General features: G+C 58.9%; 1 protein-coding gene across 1 annotated transcript; it reads left to right on the top strand.

Moving 5' to 3' along the window:
- The first annotated feature begins 4,137 nt into the window (after nt 1-4,137).
- On the top strand, nt 4,138-15,795 carry MUC4 (mucin 4, cell surface associated). The gene is made up of 28 exons (XM_058031393.1): nt 4,138-4,642; nt 5,138-5,680; nt 5,994-6,133; nt 6,329-6,493; nt 6,572-6,727; nt 6,851-6,981; nt 7,214-7,302; nt 7,599-7,775; nt 7,868-8,011; nt 8,109-8,228; nt 8,431-8,633; nt 9,341-9,419; nt 9,665-9,835; nt 10,010-10,111; nt 10,316-10,552; nt 10,939-11,073; nt 11,163-11,341; nt 11,471-11,630; nt 11,709-11,807; nt 12,369-12,551; nt 12,644-12,717; nt 13,036-13,100; nt 13,385-13,581; nt 13,809-13,977; nt 14,061-14,240; nt 15,036-15,073; nt 15,157-15,248; nt 15,460-15,795. Exons 1-28 carry the CDS (start codon nt 4,138-4,140, stop codon nt 15,514-15,516), a joined length of 4,590 nt encoding a protein of 1,529 aa, XP_057887376.1. The 3' UTR covers nt 15,517-15,795.
- Nucleotides 15,796-17,375: the final 1,580 nt, after the last annotated feature.

Here is a 17,375-nt window from a genome sequence, read left to right as displayed (position 1 = left end):
ATGAAGCTCGGGAAGGGATGCACAGACTCTTGGGGATCCGCAGGAAGCTGTGTGACTATGTGCACCTATAAAACCTCCTGCTGAGTCCTCCCAGGCTGCTTTAGGGTGCAAAATTCTCCCCATCCACAGCTGCTGGAGTTAGTCACAGTATATCCCAGCCCCAGGCCCCACGCTGGAGGGCTGGGCATTGGTTGTGCCTGCTCTGAGTGGGCAGTGTTTGCCTGCAGGGGAGCCCCTGCAGCCGGGCCCCCTTGCCCGAGGCTCCCACCTGACTCATGCCCGGGCAGGGAGCAGCGTCGCCCCCACCCACGTGTGGCTGTTGTGCAACCGCGTGCCTCTGCTGCAGACTGAGCCGGGAGCAGGTGAGGGAGAGGAGAGGTGGCTCCTGCGGGGTCCCAGAGCCGGTGTCAAGTGCTCACTTCCCCCTCCAGGTGGGTATCAGAGCCCCTTAGCTGGGTTTCCTGCAGTGCTGCCTTGTAGCAGCATCAGGAAGAGATCTTGGTGCCCAAACCTGCCAGGTCCATTTAGTGGTGGTCCCTGCTCCCCAGGATACTCTGCTCCAGAGCTGGTGGCTCCAGAGGAGAGACCCTGTTCTACACGGTGAGGAAGGGCTGCCTTGGCGTGACCATGGATCCACCCCTGTGGCAGATGGGACCTGGCCACATCCTGTGCACCCACAGCTCCCTCTGCTCGGGTCCCCTGGCCCTCCCTCAGCTTGGGGACTGGGAGCTGGTGCTGCTGTGAGCACAGTCACGCCTCGCTGCTTGGGACTCTGTGCTTCTGTGTTCCTGCGTGAGGTGCAGCTGCCATGGCAGGGTGTCAGTGAAGCGAGGAAGGCAAAACACCATCACTGCCTTCCTTCCCTCTCCTTAAGTGATCCTGGAGATGCGTGAGACCTTGTGAAGAAGCAAACACATTTGCTGCAGTGGATCTGTTCATGCAGCAAGGTCCATCCAGCCTCTGTTGCTGGTGGAAGGTGACCTGCAACCCAGGGCAATGCCTGGCCCCTCCACCTATGCAGGAACAACCTTCCCTCCCCTCCATCCGGGTGTGTGTGGGCGTTTGCCGCGATGTGCAGATAACGCCTGGCACCGGCAGTGCCCAAGGGGGGGACAGGGCAGGGTCAAGACGTGGGACCCCAAGGCATCAGCGCTAGCCTGCTCCTTCCTTCTTCCTCCTTGGTGACAAGCCAAGCCCTGCCAGGGGTTATCGGCCATGCAGCCAAGTGTGGAGGGACCTGACAGCGACCAGGAGGGTGGATAGGGGTGCAGAGCCCAGGGCTGACCCACCCCTCCCAGAGATGTTTGGGACCCCTGTCCCCACCTGCCGTCCCAGTGTCTTCAGGCCAAGTGACTTTGAACCCCCCGGGGTGGCTCCCCAGCGGTTGGGGACCCCATCCACGGGCTGCCAACAGTGGGGTCGGCCTGGGAAGGACCTTAAAGCTTCCCATGGCACAATGGGTGTGACCCCCAGCATCAGTGGGTGCCCAGAACTGGGACGCTGCCACCTCAGCGCGGGCTGCGAGGACACGGAGACGTCAGTGCCCCAGGCAGGGCACGTGGTGTCCCTGTCCCCCCCACCTGGAGGAGTGCTCGCCGCTGGAGTCACCCTTGGCACGCTCCCTTGAGAGAGTGAGAGCTGCAGCCGCGTCGCCTTCCTCCCTGACACCGAAGGGGCACTATGGGGTGCCGGGGCCCGTGGCCGCTCTGGAGCTGGGTGCTGTGGGGGTGCTGGCTGCTGCCAGGTAAGTGCCAGGGTCCCTCGCATGCTGCCGGGCTGACCAGGTGCCTGACACCATGCGGGTGATGGGCTGCAAACAACCCTGCAAGGTCGAGCCCGAGTGCCCGGCCGGGGTTTGCCCTGTTTCCGCGGGTGCCGACGCTTTGTCACGGTCCCCAGCTGCAGCAGGGGAAGGTGGCGGGAATTGTGGATCAAATGGAGAGACGCACACTCGGGGAATGTCCCTGTCCTGGTTTTGGTGTTGGTCCTCCCGCAGAAGGGAGGAGGGGTGGGGGTGATGGCGACTCCGGGCTGGCTTTTTCCTCACCTGCCCTCACCTGCCTTCTGCACAAGCCGGGGAGATGAAGGGGCAACTCCTTGTCCCCACGCTGGACCCATGCGAGTCGGGCAGCATCTCCCATGTGGCCGAGAGCACCAGCACCAGCGCCGAGCTGCCCTCAGAGCCGGGCAGGAGCCGGGAGCTCCCCGGAGCCGCAGCCGCACGGGCAGAGCTGCCCTGGCCCGCCGGCCCCGCCGCCCCCGCGGGCAGCCCGAGCTCAGGTGAGGCCGGCAGGGCTGGCCGCGGGCAGGTTCGTGCCTGCTGGCGCCGCGGCCGATCCAGCTGGAGCTGCTTTGTCTCGCTCCACAGGCATCGCGGTGCCACCGGCAACAGAGACAGGGCTGCTCCCAGCTGGGAGTAGTGCTGAGCAGGAGGGACCTCCCGGCCCGGCAGCCCTCTCTGGGGGCCCAGCAACGCAAGGCAGCCCCCAGGCAGGGTCAGGGGCTGGGCTCTCCTCTGCAGGTGCTGCCCCAACCAGCGTCCCTCCAGCTCCCACCACCAGTTGGGACACGCAGCCTCTGTCCTTCAAGCCAGCGGGGCACACACTGGGTCATGCCCTGGGTGCTGTCACCGTGGAGCAGACACCAGTGACAGCAGGGACCACAGAGCCATTGCTGCCCCAGGATGAGCACAGCACAGCGACATCATCCCCCAGCACGAGCAGGAGCTCTGCTGAGCCATGTAGTACTGCCATGCTGCTGTCCCAGGAGGTCATACCAGGGCTGGATGAGGCCACCTCACCTCTGGCCACACCTGCCAGCATCTCTCAGGACAGGGCCAGCCCCATGAAGATGGCAGCAGCCACAGCCAGTCCCCCTGATACAGCCACAGAAGGAGCCTTTTCTTCTACAACCACTGGCACCAGCAAGGCTGCAGAGCCAGGGACACGTGCCTTACCCAACGCTGGCCACAGTGCCTCACAGGACCTTCCTGGGATCCCCACTCAGCTGCCTGCAGTCCTTTTGCCCCAGCTTCCTGGTAAGGCTGTGCTGGGCACAGGGGAGACGCTTCCCCCCAGCCTCAGCACCACCCTGGGCACTGCTGGACATGGGCTGCCTGCAGACAACGCTGCCCACCAGCCCCAGGCCACCACACAAGCTGTGGGCACACCAGCCACAGTGATGGATGTCACAGCTGGAGAGCACATCCCACCTCTGGGAAGCACCACTACTGAGCTGGTGTCCATCAGGAATGAGGCCAGTACCAAAGCCACAACAGGCACTGCCATCCCAGAAACCCAGGACACACCAGGGGGGCTCAGCATGAGTGTGTCCCCCCATGCAGCTCTCAGAGACCCTGATGGTCCCTCTCCAAGGCCCTTTCCACAGTCCATGGGCTCTCTGCTCCCTCAGTCCCTCTCAGCAGGCCTTGGGACCACCACAGCAGAGGCAGCTGCAGGCAGATCTCCTTCAGCCACTCCCAGCATGGCCATGCCTTCATCCCTCACGGGCACCACTGGAGCAAAGCCAGACAGGGCCCCTCGAGCTGCTGCTGCACCACCACCTTCCATCGCTGCGTTTGGCATCGGGACTGTGCCAGCCACCCATCCATCCTCCTCTGTTAGCAACTCTCCAAGTAGTGAAGCAGGGATGGGATCAGCATCACTGGCCAGTGGCAGTGCCACCACAATGCTGGGGGACACCGAAGCCACCCTGCCTGTGCCTGATGCACACCCCAGCCACAGCCAGCCAGGGCCCACAGCAGGCTCAACAACCCCAGGAACTGGTGTCATACCCAGATCTGCACTAACCCCAGTGCTCTGGGCTGGGTCCCAGATTGTGCAAGCTCCAGGGACAGAGATGCCATCACCCAACACTGCACCAGGCACCGGCAGAGCTGTATCAGATACCCCTGGGGGACCCAGAGCAGTCACTGTCCCCATGGCATCACAAGCGGACGTCTCCCCTCTCCTGGAAGGCAGAGCCAATGTAGGGATGGCTCTGGAGATGTCCCCAACCAGCATCCCCCAAGAGATGGCAGCAGTCACGTCTCCACTGTCCCTGACTGCCCCACTGCAAGCAATGGGGGCTTCAGGTGACCCCCAGCCCAATGGCAGCACCACAGGGCAAGCAACAGGCATGGGGTTCCTGGAGGTGAGCACGGAGGAGAGCCCAGGTGTCAGTGCAGCAGGGCCAGCTCCCAGCCACGCGATTGTCACTGCCAGGCCATCACCAGAGCCACCTGACACTGAGAACAAGCCCACCGCTGGGATCACCTTGCTGGCTGCTGGCCACACAAATGTGTGGGAGGCTACAGCTGCACCCCAGACAGGTGCCACAGGCACCACTGCCCATGTGGACACCACCAGCTCTGAGAGCGGCACCGAGGCTGCAGCACCCTCAGCCAGCAGCAGCAGCACCTCTGTCCCTGACTCCAACGCCAGTGGCACAAGCCTGGCCACCACGCCAGCCACCACACCATCCACCAGTACATTCACCAGCAATGCTAACCTGCCAACCACCTCCACAGGCTGGGACACCTTTGTGACCAGTGTCACCACAGCCATGCCATCTGCCACAGCACGGGCCACCAGCACCAGCAGTGCCCCATCCCTTGCTGTGACACACAGCGAGGCAAGCGGACGTGGGCAGCCTGTCCCATCCCCAGCAGCACGAACCCCCGTGCTGGAGACAACTCTTGGACCCTGGGGCATCCCTGGTCCCAGCACTGCTGCTGCAGTGTCCAGTTCTCCCCTCCCCAGCCTGCACAGCCCAGCAGAGGAGGCAACAACAGCCCCCTTGTCCCTGCTTGGTATTGGTGCAACTGGGGTGGCAGCAGCTGGACAGACTGCCACCGAGTCAGCTACAGACACCACTTCCCCTGCATCCATCGGCTACCAGGACATGGGACAAGCAGCGAGCACGTCACCTCCTGCCTTCCAGACATCTCCAGGGGCACCTGCCTGGAAGGAGAAAACAGCCAACAGCACAGGCAGCACCACAGCCACTGCTGCAGGGAGCACCATGGCCAGCACCACAGGCAGCAGCAGTGCCACCACTGCAGGACACAGCACTGCCAACACTGCAGGACACAGCACTGCCAACACTGCCACCACTGCCACCACTGCCACCACTGCAGGGAGCACCATGGCCAGCACCACAGGCAGCACCACTGCCACCACTGCAGGACACAGCACTGCCAACACTGCCACCCCTGCAGGGAACAGCACTGCTACCACTGCAGGACACAGCACTGCCACCACTGCAGGACACAGCACTGCCACCACTGCCACCACTGCAGGGAACACCATGGCCAGCACCACAGGCAGCACCACTGCCACCACTGCAGGGAACACCATTGCCACCACTGTCTTGACTGCAGGCAGCACCACAGCCATCACTACAGGGAACATCTCTGCCACCACAGCCACCACAGCCACCACTGCAGGAGGCACCACAGCTATTGCATCCACAGCCCCAGTGAGCCCAGCCAAGGAGGCAGGGAGTCTCCCAGGCACCACGGCACCAGTGACACCACCAGCCACCACCAGCCCTGCCACCACCCTGTCCCAAGCCTTTGGGACACAGAGAGGACCATCCACCGAACTGAGCACATCTGCCCACACCACCACTGGGCACAGAACTCCTGCACCTGAGCCCAAACCCACCCATGAGCTTATCAGTAAGTACATTTTCTTTTTCCCAAGGACAGGAGTAGGAAAGGGGTTTTCAGCCAGTCAAGCATTGGGATGGATGAGGGTACGGCCTGGTCTGGGGTGTCTCATCTTCATTGCACATTGGGCTGCCAGATTAATAGAAAAAGGCAAAGTAGGACATTTGAGAGCATCCCAAAAGTGGGTTGAAAATTGGGTTACAATCCATCAGAGCACAGGCACAGCATCCTGGCAAGCAGGTGGGTTTGTCCTGGGTGCAGGATGGATAAAGCAGACAATAATGATTTCACACTTTTTTCATTGATCTCCTGCCCGTGGCAGAGCCAGCAACTTCACTCTACCCCTTTGGCGTGGAAGCAGGGGATCAAGAGTACGTCCGGAGGATGGTGGATTTTAACTCACCCCTGTTCAAGCCAGAAATTGGATTTCCCTTTGGGAAGTCACTGCGAGATGTTCTCTATGTGAGTGCCCCCTTTGGTGAGCACATAATGGATGTGCTGCCTTTTTGGTAAAAAAACCTTAACATTGAAATGGAACAGAAACCAAATTTCATTGGAATCTATATTTTTTTTTTTACATTTAAAATGGCTGGTTTCTGCTTACCCATGGAGGCTAAAAGCTATCCCAGTCAGCAAATAACAAGCTCTTTTGGTTAGTTTACAGATAACGGACAGATCATTTTTCCATCCACGGACAACTATGTCCCAACCAACCCCAACCCCCCGCCCCGGGGCTTCACTGGCCGGGAGAGCTTGCCAATGGTGGCTGCCTTTTGGGATGATGCAGACTTCTCCAAGGGTGTTGGCACCACTTGGTACCAGGTGAGGGCCACCAGAGGTGTTCTGGCAGAATCCAGTTCCCAGCTCACTCATTTAATTCTCTCTCTTGCCATGTGGCAGGAGTACTCTACACTCAGCTCTACCCAAGACCCCGTTGTCCGAGATGTGGAAGCAAAGATTGAGAAATACCTAAAAATCCCCTATGTAGCAAAATGGACCTTGAAGGTGACGTGGGAGAAAGCTCCAGCGTACCCATCCCGGAGGGATGACACTCAGGTAAGCAGTCACACACCAGGTGACAGAGGGCAGTGCTGGTGGCTGTTTCAAGCCTCAGTCTGCCCTGCAGGGAGAGCAGGGGAGGCTCTGGGAGCACTGAGGGGCTGCCCTGGGTTTCTCCAGACGAGCACCTACCAGGCAGTGCTCAGCACCGATGGGAGCCGCTCCTTCGCCCTGCTGCTCTACCAGGACGGGGGGATGCGCTGGGACTACAGCAGGCTGGCTGCAGCCAACGTGCTCATCGGCTTCTGCAGGTGCTGCACGCCTCTCACTGCCTTCGGGGACAGCAGAGATTTGTCCCAGCACTGTGTTAAGGCTGTCGGAGGCATTGCTCCCAGGAGAGCCCAGCTCCCACTCCTGGAGCAATCCTGCCCCATTTAAACCCCTTCTCTTGCAAAAACGCAGCAGTTCCCACCCCAGCTGCTCTGTGGGGAAAGGAGGAGGGTTGTGTTGAAGGATGACCTCAAACCTCCTCTCTCCACACAGTGGCAATGGCTATGCCCAAAACAACGAGCTGACTAAGGAGCCACCAGCTGTCAAGTACCGACCAGACCAGCACAGCAGCAGCGGCACTGGTACGGCACCGGGGGTCCTTGGGGCGGGCGGGGATGGAAGGAGCTGTGTGCTCTGTGCCAGGAGCATGTCCCCACACCCATCCCTGGGCCAGCAAAGCCACTGGGCAAGAGCTGGCCACCCAGAGCAGACTGTTAGTGTCCCATATCCTCCTGTGGCTTGCCACAGCCCCGCTGGCTCTAGAGGGAGCCTGGAGACCTCGTGTGAGGTCAGTGGCCAGGGACAGCTGTCCCACGGGATCCCTCAGCACAGGCAGACACCCTGGCTGAGCAGTGTTGCTCTGTGGTTGCTCCCCCAGATGTGCGTGGGCTGTGGATTTACAGGCTGGACAGTCGCTCCCGGGTGAATTACAGGCTGCAGTGCTTGGCGTGGCTGGACACGGAGCCAGAGCCGGCCACCTGGAACAGCCAGCTGCCACCCTGCCCCTGCTCCCGGCCCCAGGCAGAGCGGGATCCCCGCTACCGCTGGAGCAGAGGTGCCAAGGACAGCCCCCAGGGCCAGCTGCAGGGTGGGGGGATGGTCCCCTCCTGCTCTGGGGGCAGCTGTGACCCCCCCACACTATTTCAGGCCCAGCAGACGCCTCCGTGAGGATGCTGCGCACTGCGGCCCCCAGCCCAGCTGGAGCTGGGGTACGGTGTCTGTACCAAGGTGGGAGCTTGCTTGAAGGCTGGCAGGAGAGAGCATGGAGCCCCCCCTTCCACGCTGCCACTGGTGAGTGGGAACTGGCATTCCCTCACCCTAAAATACCCCAAGAATCAAGCATAGGCAGAGCAAGAGCCCTGACACACCCCATCACATTCCTCCCCAGACACGGAGCTGGAAGCGTTCGACTGGTGCTGCCGGCGTGTGGGGAAGCCCCTGTTCTGTGCCAGGTTTGCTGAGAAGAGACCGAGGGTTGACTGTGAAGGATATGTGCCACCCACCCCTGGTGAGTGCCCGGGCTCTGCCTCTGCTGTGCCAGGGCACTGAGCTGGGCATGGACCCCATGCTTTAGCCACACTTTGCACCATGCCAGTGGGGACAGCTGAGCCACCACTGAGCAGCTCTGGGGCTGCTCTCCTCCCTGAAATGACACCAGCATTTGCTCTTCTTCCTCTGCCCAAAACGTCTCCATCTCCTTTGGACCCCAGCTAGTGCCTTTGGGGACCCTCACATCACCACCCTGGATGGACTCACCTACACCTTCAATGGGCTTGGGGACTTTGTCCTGCTGCTGGCCAGTGATGCCCGGACCAGCTTCGTTTTGCACGGGCGCACAGCACAGACTGGCATGGCCCAGGCCACCAACTTTGTGGCCTTTGCTGCCCAGTACATCTCCAAGACCATCACAACAGTGAGTAGGAGTGCCCTGGGATGAGTTTGGTCCTCTAATGGGGGAGACCTCTCTGGCAAGTTGGGAATAACCTCTACATCACCTACAAGTGGGTGGGACCCAAGAGGCAACCCCTCTCCTTCTCCTGCCACCTCCCACCATTCCAACAAAGTACTGTTATGGGGAAATGGACTAATATTCACCAGGCAGAGGTCTAACACCTCCTGCAAACAGGCCAGCAAGGGCTGGAGACTCTGGAGGAACATGGTCTGCTTCACCTTTTCCATTGCACACTCTTTGTCCTGACACTTTAGCACAAGTGACTGCTCTCCTGACTTTGCAGCATGGCTCCCTACACTCATTTAGCTTCACTAATCAGAATGTCCTGGTGTCACCAGGAACAGGCATTGAAAAGCATGAGGAGGGGGCTCAGAGCTGGGAGCCCCCCAGCACAGCTCTCCATGCTGTCAAGGCCAGCTGAGCAGTGGTGGTGGCCTGGGTGTGCCCCTTGCCAAGGTGACGGGCAGCTCTCTGTCCTCTTCTGTGCAAACATCAAAGCTGCTGTACTGTGTGTCTGCTGGGGTGGAGAGCACACCAACACAGGCCCCAGGGCTGGGCCTCTCTTCCTGGGCTGGAGGAGGACAGAGTTAAGAATTGTTCCCAGCATGGAGGGACAGCAGGAAGGGACAAGCAGAGCTACTGACTGGGACATCCACCATGATTTTCAGGTTGAGTGGACCTTGGGGAGCCAGGATGACATCCATGTCCTCCTGAACAACAAAACCATCCAGTTTTCCTATTCCCAAGGTGAGCAGGATCTATTGTTAAACACTACATATATGTGAGGGGAACCAGAAATGTCCCCATCCCCTGGGACCAGCCCTGCCCAGTGCTAGGGCAGCCATCCTGAGATCCATTAAATGTCTCTCGCCTGCGCCTGTCTCTGGTCTGGGTGGGGTAGATGGGGAGCACTCCCCTCCAGGAATCCATGGCTGCCATTTCAGGTGCCAGCCTTACACGGACTATCCCTCTGTGTTCTCTTTCTCCTGCAGACCTGGGTGACGAGGTGTACTACAGCCCTGGTGTCCTGCTGGTCAACTCCTCCTCTGTCACGGCTGTCCTCGATGGGAGCGTGGCTGTCTCTGTGTCTGCCACCTCTGGGATCCTCAGTGTGGTGTGCAGCCTGCCCGACTGGTACCGCAACAGCACCAGCGGCCTCCTGGGTGAGGGCTCTGCCAGAGCTGGGGTGCAAATTCTCCTCCCACTCTAAAGTGGAAAACTGGGGCATTGTGCTTGTGAGGGCAGGGACACCTGGGTATAAACTAAACACTGGCCAGCACCAGAGAGGAGGTCAGCCCTGGCATGGGGATTCCAGCACTCTGGTGATGCTCCACCAGGTGTGTGGGACCATGACCCTGCAGATGACTTCCAGATGCCAAATGGTACCAGCATCCCTGTGAACAGCAGTGAGGAGGAGATCTACAGCTATGGGATGACCTGTAAGTCCAGGATTAGGATCCCTCTTGATGATCCTCTGCTCCCTGCACCTTCTGGCCATGCTTTGGCTTGAGATATTTAAACATTTGCCTGAGCAAAAGCAATGTCAAGGGAAGGTGTTTGGTGTCCTCATTGCTCTGTGAAAAGGAGCTCTAAAATACAACAAGCCTTAAAATGGCCTGTACCCATGGTGTGCTCTCTTGCAGGGGCTGTTGGGGAGCACAGCCTGTTCACTCAGCCTCTGGACTCACCAGCACTGAACTTCACACCCTTCTTCTTGTCTCGGCTGCGGCAGGAGAACGAAAGCCAGTACGAGCTGGTGGCCTCTCAGTGTCATGGCAGCAAGGAGTGCATCTTTGATTCACTGAGCACAGGGAACCTGGCCCTGGGCCTGGCCACCCAGAGCCTTGCAGCCGACTTCCAGCAGAGGAAGACAGCACTCAGTAAGTGGAGCACATCCTCACCTCTGAGAGGGCATGGCTTGGATGTGACTGGGCAGTGCCCTGCTCCTTTCCTGGGCTCTCTTGCTTCATATGAGACAGAAGAGAAGTCACCAAGGTCTTGGATTTGCACTGCCCAGCTGGCTTGTCTCCAGTCCTGGGAGATGCCACCAGCAGGACAGTTGCCATCAAGGTTTTGGAATTGCATTTCCTGGAACTGCATTTCTGGCTTCTCTCCAAACCTGGGAGATGCCACCATGCTGTGCAACATAAGGGCCTTGTTGGTGGGCAGCCATGACAGCATCTGCCTGGGGTCCCATCCTCACCAGGAGGGAGTCAGAGCCAAGGGGTGACAAGGCCACATGTGTGCTGGGCTGCTTTTTCCTCAGATGCCTTCCCTCCTGTCATCACCGGTGACGCATCCATCACAGCCTTCAGGACACAGAAGGTCACAAGGCAGTACCGTGCCGTGGGGGAGGGTGCACGCTTCATTCCCCATCTCTCACCAGAGCTCAACATATCGGGTAAGGAAGGGGAGATGGAGCAGCTGGGATGGGAAGGAATGGGACAGAATTCCTCTGCCACCTCTAACTGCTACCTCTCCTCCTGGCAGAGAATGGCACCCTCGTATGGGAGCCCCGTAGGACAGCCCCATTCACCATCAACCTGGAGGCTGTGGGCTCCAACAACGTCTCTGCACTCCTCCAGCTCCGCTTCACCCTTTGCAGATGCAGCAGGAGCCAGGACTGTGACTACAGCAACACTGTCACTCTCGGGGAATCTTCCCTGCAGGTAGTGTACCAGAAAGCTCCTTGGTGGTATGGACACTGAGCCTGTCCCCATGCCAGCTGTGCTGGCTGTCTTCTCTGTCCCCCCATCCTCCTCACGGTCCCTCAGCCAGTGTCACTATCCCCTTCCCAGCTGGCCGCCTGCAGATGCGAGAGCGGCTACTCAGGTGCCCTCTGCCAGACCCCTCCAGACCGCTGCTCCCAGGGATGCTTCCCTGGCGTGGGATGTGACCCTTCCAGTGGCTGTGGCCCCTGCCCAGCTGGCCTGACAGGGGATGGAGAGCACTGCTCAGGTGACAAGGGCTCACAGCGTGGCCCTGGGGCCCCAGCCAGGCTGTTTGTCCCGGTGCCATGGTGAGGTGTCTCAGCAGATATCGATGAGTGCACGCAGGGGACGGAGTGCCCGGGGAACAGCACCTGCACCAACACTGTGGGCAGCTACATCTGCTCCTGCCTGGCCAGTGAGCAGAGTGAGTATGGAGTCCCTGGCAGGCATGGTCCTTGTCCCCATCACCCCAGGCTCTGTGGAAGAGAATTCCTGAGCCAGAGAGGAGAGAAGGGGGAGCTGCTCAAGCTCTGTGCCCAAGCCCTTGGTGTCGTTCACAGAAGGGACCAGAGTCCAGCCACCACTCGTGTTCCCAGGCTGTTGATCTCACTAATCCTCTGGGAAGAGAAATTTTTCCCATGCAATTTTTGTCCTTGAGAAAAAAATTCTCATCCCAGCAAAGTTCAAATGCACATGCGGAGGTTGGGGGCTAAATCAAGCCCTATTTTCAGAGTGCTTTGGTGGGGTTGAGTTGATGGCTTTTGCTCTTGTTCTAATGCTGAGATTTAAGAAGGGCAAATGGCTCCAGCTAGAAGGAGGGGGAGTGGGGCTTTTCCTTAAATTATTACTAAAATTCCTAACACATAAAAGAAAAACAAAACAAAACTTGGGAGAAAGGCCTTATGGAGCAGCTGAGGATGGCTCAGAGACTGGGGCTCTGCTCTGCAGCCAGGTTCATGCCTCTTCCATGCTCTCCATCCCACAGGTGAGAGGCCAGGTTGTGGCTCAGCCTGTGGCTACCACTCCTGCCCTGAGGGCTACTGCAGCAACGGGGGACACTGCCACCTTCACCCCGTCACTTGTGCCCCTACCTGCTCCTGCCCTCCGGCTTTCACCGACCAGCGCTGCCTGGTGGCAGGGGGGGACTTTCAGCCCCTGCCCAGCTCAGGTGGGTACCTGTGCCCAGCATGGGGTGAAACCCAGCCCCACTCACCCTGCTCCTGGGGTGCCAGAGCCACCACTGTGCCTCTCCCCCAGCAGGTCTCCCTCGGAGAAGCATCCAGATGAGGATCAGGACACTGCAAAACGCCACTGCTGAGGAAGTGAACAGCACTGTATGTCACTGGAGGGGTGGGCTCAGAGCAGGGCACACACTGGCACACTGGCAGCATGGCACATGGGGGTGGGCATGCCTCTGTGTACCCTCCCATGGGATCTCTGGGGCTCCGGCACATCCACAAGCCCAGAGGGAGGAAGCACCAATTGCGTGATGATGGCTGCAGCTGTGGCCCTGTACCAAATCCCCAGCAAATGAACTAAAGGCCAGAGCAGCCCCTGGGGCTTGGCCACAATGCCTGCATCACTCTTCAACCTTTCCCCATGCTGGTGCCATTCTGCCTTCCCCTAATCCCTTCCTGCTCCCCCTGCTGCAGGTCTCAGCCATCCTGGACTCCCTGGAGGTAAAGGCTTTCCAGAGCAACACCAACATCACCCAGATGTGAGTCAGATGTGCAGCAGCCTGTGACCACTCCAAGGATCAGGTGGGGCAGGGCTGAACGTAGGGCCAGAGGGTTTGGTGCACCAAGAGCATTTCCCCCCAGCTCAGAGTCTATTTCCAGCCGTGATGCTGGCAAACCCTTGGAGACACAAGTCTGTTGGCACCTTCCCCTCCTGTCTCATCCCTTCCTTGCCATCGCCCAAATGGGAATGCTGAGGCACGGTGAGGCTCAGTCACTCTGAGAGGCAGTAGCAGCTCCACCAGCCGCCCTCTTTTCCCTGCAGGACAGACAGCGATGGCTTCACCTTCGTGGTGGTGTCCGAGTTCGCCTATGACAGCCGGGGCACCGTCATCCGCTTCCTGAACGAGGAGCTGCCCGCGGCCATCACCGGCGCCTTCAACGGGCGGCGGCGGCGGGAGGCGGGCCCGGGGCTGCTCTTCCAGCGCCTGCACCGCGACAACATCACCGACCTGGTGAAGCGTGAGTGCTCCTGGCTCTCAGCTGGGGAGTGCCCCTGTCCCCACTGTCCCCATAACCCTGAGTGCCCCGGGATTGGCTCACACCCATGGGGAGATGGGTGGGCAGCCTCCCAACCTCAGGCATGGATCCACTTGGGGGAGGCTCGGGGAAGCATCGAGGGGTGCGGCTGCAAGGCCGAATGCCATGGCCCCACAACACCCAGAGGTGTTGCTGCTTTCCCTCCCCAGTGACAGTGGATGAGCTGAGGGACTACTTCCCCTGCTCTCTGTATGGCTACAAAGGCTACCAGCTCCACTACATGGGGACCATCGGCTTCATCTGCATCTCCCCCTGCAAGATGGGCTACTGCCAGCACGGTGGCCAATGCCAGCACCTGCCCGAGGGGCCCATGTGCAGGTAGCAGCACCCTGGGCTGGACAAGGCCGCCCTGCTCAGCCCCTTCTCCTGCAGCATCACAGCTCCTCCCTCCCCACCCACAGCTGCCTGTCCTTCTCCATCTACTCTCCGGCCGGCCCCCGGTGTGAGTGGCTGGCCATCAGCCTGGCTGCCTTCCTCGGCATCCTGCTGGGAGCCCTGGCCCTGCTCTGCCTCCTGTTTGCCACGGCCTGCCTGGCCCTGCGCCTCTGCCGCCAGCACCGCCGGCACCGCCGGCACCGGGGGTGAGCCATGGGCTGGGCCTGCACAGGGCTGGGGCTGAGTGTAAGAGGGAAAAACTGATCCAAAATCCTCCTTTGAAAGATCCACCACTGGTAGAACTCATCTGGTTTGGGCAGGGGGATGCTGCCCTGGGAGAGTGGTTGGGTGACCTTTTAATATCTTCCAGCCCCTTTTCCAGACATCTCTTGCTCAGGGGTGCAATAGCATCAGTGGGTTGAATGTTAGCTTTCCTTTTTCCCCACGTTAGGGAGTGTTTGTATTTCTTCCTCATCCCACCCAATACTTGGTTACAGATGGGCTTTCTATTTAATTTTAATTTGCATACCAGCCAAATGATTTCCACTACAATTCACATGGGTCTGGAAAGAGCTGGTCTGGAGCAGGGAGAAGTGGTTTGAGAATTGGACCTTGCTCTTCTGAAGAGCAGGGAGTTAACAGAACAATAGCAAAGTGCAAGGCTGGGGTAGAAGAACCAGCATCTCCTTCCCCACTCCCCAGCCCTTGGTCCTGCAGAGGCATCCACACCCAGGGGATCTCCCTGGCTCTGGTTGGAGCTGTGTCCTGCCCCTGCTCCCAGCTCCCTGCCAGCCCTGGAGCCAGGGTTTCTGGGGAGTTCCTTGGTTCATTTGCATTTGTGGCAAGGCAAGAAATTGTGTGTGCACAACTGGGGTTTTTCCTCCTCTTACAGCCCCATCAGTCAGTCACTGCTCCCCTCTGCCATCTGACCCAGACACCAGCAGCAGGCAGGGGTTCTCTCTCTGCTGACATGTTCTCCCTATTCTGTTCCCCCCTCTCAGGGCCAAGGAGACCTTGTGGAGGACACGGCCCTTCTCCTGTGAGTACATGCCTATAAAACTCCCCCCACTAAGGCTCTGCTTCACCCCAGTCCTCAAGCTCCACTCATCTTCCCTGCTCCAGCTTTAATGATGGCAGGAGAACAAGCAGAGCCCACCCAATCCCTGGAAAGGCACTGGAAACTGCAGCTCCAGGCCATTGACCCCTCAGTCCAGGTCTGTCCTCAGGTTATTGTTTCCATGGGGTGTTGGGGCTGGGAACTTTGTGCTGGGCTCTGAATCCTGGCCCTGTGCCTCAAGGGAGCTCAGGAGCTGTGCCTCACCCTGAAGCATCACCGGTGCTTTGGCCAGCACTGGGATCCACACCAGCGTCACAAAGCACAGAGCCAGGGCCACACTGACAGCATGGCCTGCTCCTCCTTTACAGATCAGAATCCAGAGACCCCACGTTGTGCCTCCCAGCCAGCCCCCCCAGCAGCCCTAACCTGGCACCAGTCCTTTCCTGGCACCTCCAGGCTCACAGGGGAGCCAGACACTGCTGCCTGCTCCACTGCTCGCTCTCGAGGTCTCCAGCAGCAGCAACACATGGAAGCAGGGACAGACAGCTGCCTTTTGAGTTCTGGGAGGATTCTGGAGGAGGTGCTTTTTTGAATGTGTGTTTATGTTGGGTGACCAGAGCAGAAAGATTTCACCTTTCCTGAGGACCTGCAGAGACACCTTGGGATCATCCTTGAATGTGCCTGCACCAGGGAAATGTGCTAGTGCAATATAACAGACCCTGCTGATCCCCTGAGATCAGGGTCAGGTGGGGCAATGCAGTGATTGTAATCCCTTAGGAACCAAACAGAATAAACCAAAAATGTTGGCTTGCTGTTAAATTGTCTGCACCTCAAGGGTCTCTGCTTCACTATCATTGAGCCCTCAAGTCCTTGCTTTCTGCTTGTTCCACAGAGCCAAAGTGAAAATGGATGTAAATTTTTGGTGGCTTCATCCCCTCATTTTCCCTACACACCTGCAAGTCTCCTGACCCTGCTTGCAGTGGCTCAGATCACTCTGGGCAGGCTTTGGCCCCTACAAACATCCCACAGCCCTTCAGCCATGGTGAGTGAGAGATGCTGACCCAAGGAGGGACTATCAGACCCCATCAGATCCCCAACCATCACCCCATTCACTGCCCTAGACCCTGGCTGAGCTGCATCTCCAGTACCAAAGCCAGGAACAGAAATATCCTGTAATCCTGCTGCTCCAAGCCTGCCCCAGTTTGGAGAGGACTGCTTCCCACCCCAGTTTGGAGAGGACATGGCTGCTGCAGGATCACTGATGCTCAAACCCTTCCAAGGTCTTATTGAACAAACAAGATTTCACAATGATTTAATTTTTTTTAAGAAAGGAAGATGCTCTATTACACAAAAAAAAAGATTTTTCTTCCAACATTTCTGATCATGGGGTTGCATTTTGCCTTCACACACCCAGCAGATGCATTGATCTGATTCTGGCTTGATCTGGAGGATAGTCCCTTCTCCTGAAGAAGAGACAGGGCCCAGGGACCACTCAGGGAGAGATGGCTGGGAAACAGAAGTGGGGGACAAGACAGGACAGGCTCACAGGACAAGCCTGGTGCACCCTGGCATTTAAGGGCTTGGCCACAGTCAACCCATGTGTGGTGTTTAACCCTTTCCCAGGGGTCCAGCCTCACCCTGCAGCATGGGAGCACAGCGGGATGTGGGAAGGACAAGGTGGTGTGTGCAGCAGGGGGTACCTGCCCACCTCCCCACCAGTTCTGCCCCCCCAGCTGCATCTGGGAAAGGACAACTAAAGCAACTGAATCCCTGGGACAAGTCTGGGTTAGAAATGTGAGCTTGTGCCAGGGCAGGCAACTGCAGGCACTGCCAAGTGAGCTGCCCTGCGTGGTGGGCAGGGGTGATGGGTTCTGTGGGGGACACGGGGGAAGAGCAGATCGAAGGGCTTGAGGATCAGCCATGGCCCAGAACGTGCTGCAGGTGTGCAAAAACCTCCCAGTTACTTGTCCTCTCCATCTGCAAAGAAGAAATGAGATTTGCTCAGCCACCTTCTCCCTGAGGGGCAAGCTGGGAGCCCCAGGACATTTTCTTGCAGGGGCACAGGGAGAGAGGGAAAGGAGACCCCACAGTCCTGCTCACCTATCTGCTCATCTGAGTCATTCTCTGCCTCTTCAGAGGAATCTGTTAAGGATTGCAAGAAAGCCCCACGTCAGCTTACACCATAGCCACATTTGCTGTGGCCCTCCTCACCTCCCAGTGCCATTACCTCCAGACCGTGCTGGTGGCTCTGTGCTGAGGGAGATGCCTCCACACCCCCCACAGC

This window comes from Melospiza georgiana, chromosome 10 (genome assembly GCF_028018845.1).
Source record: "Melospiza georgiana isolate bMelGeo1 chromosome 10, bMelGeo1.pri, whole genome shotgun sequence".
In the NCBI taxonomy this organism is placed as follows: domain Eukaryota; kingdom Metazoa; phylum Chordata; class Aves; order Passeriformes; family Passerellidae; genus Melospiza; species Melospiza georgiana.
Note: the sequence above shows the minus strand (reverse complement) of the source record. Positions and strands in the feature narration are given on the sequence as shown.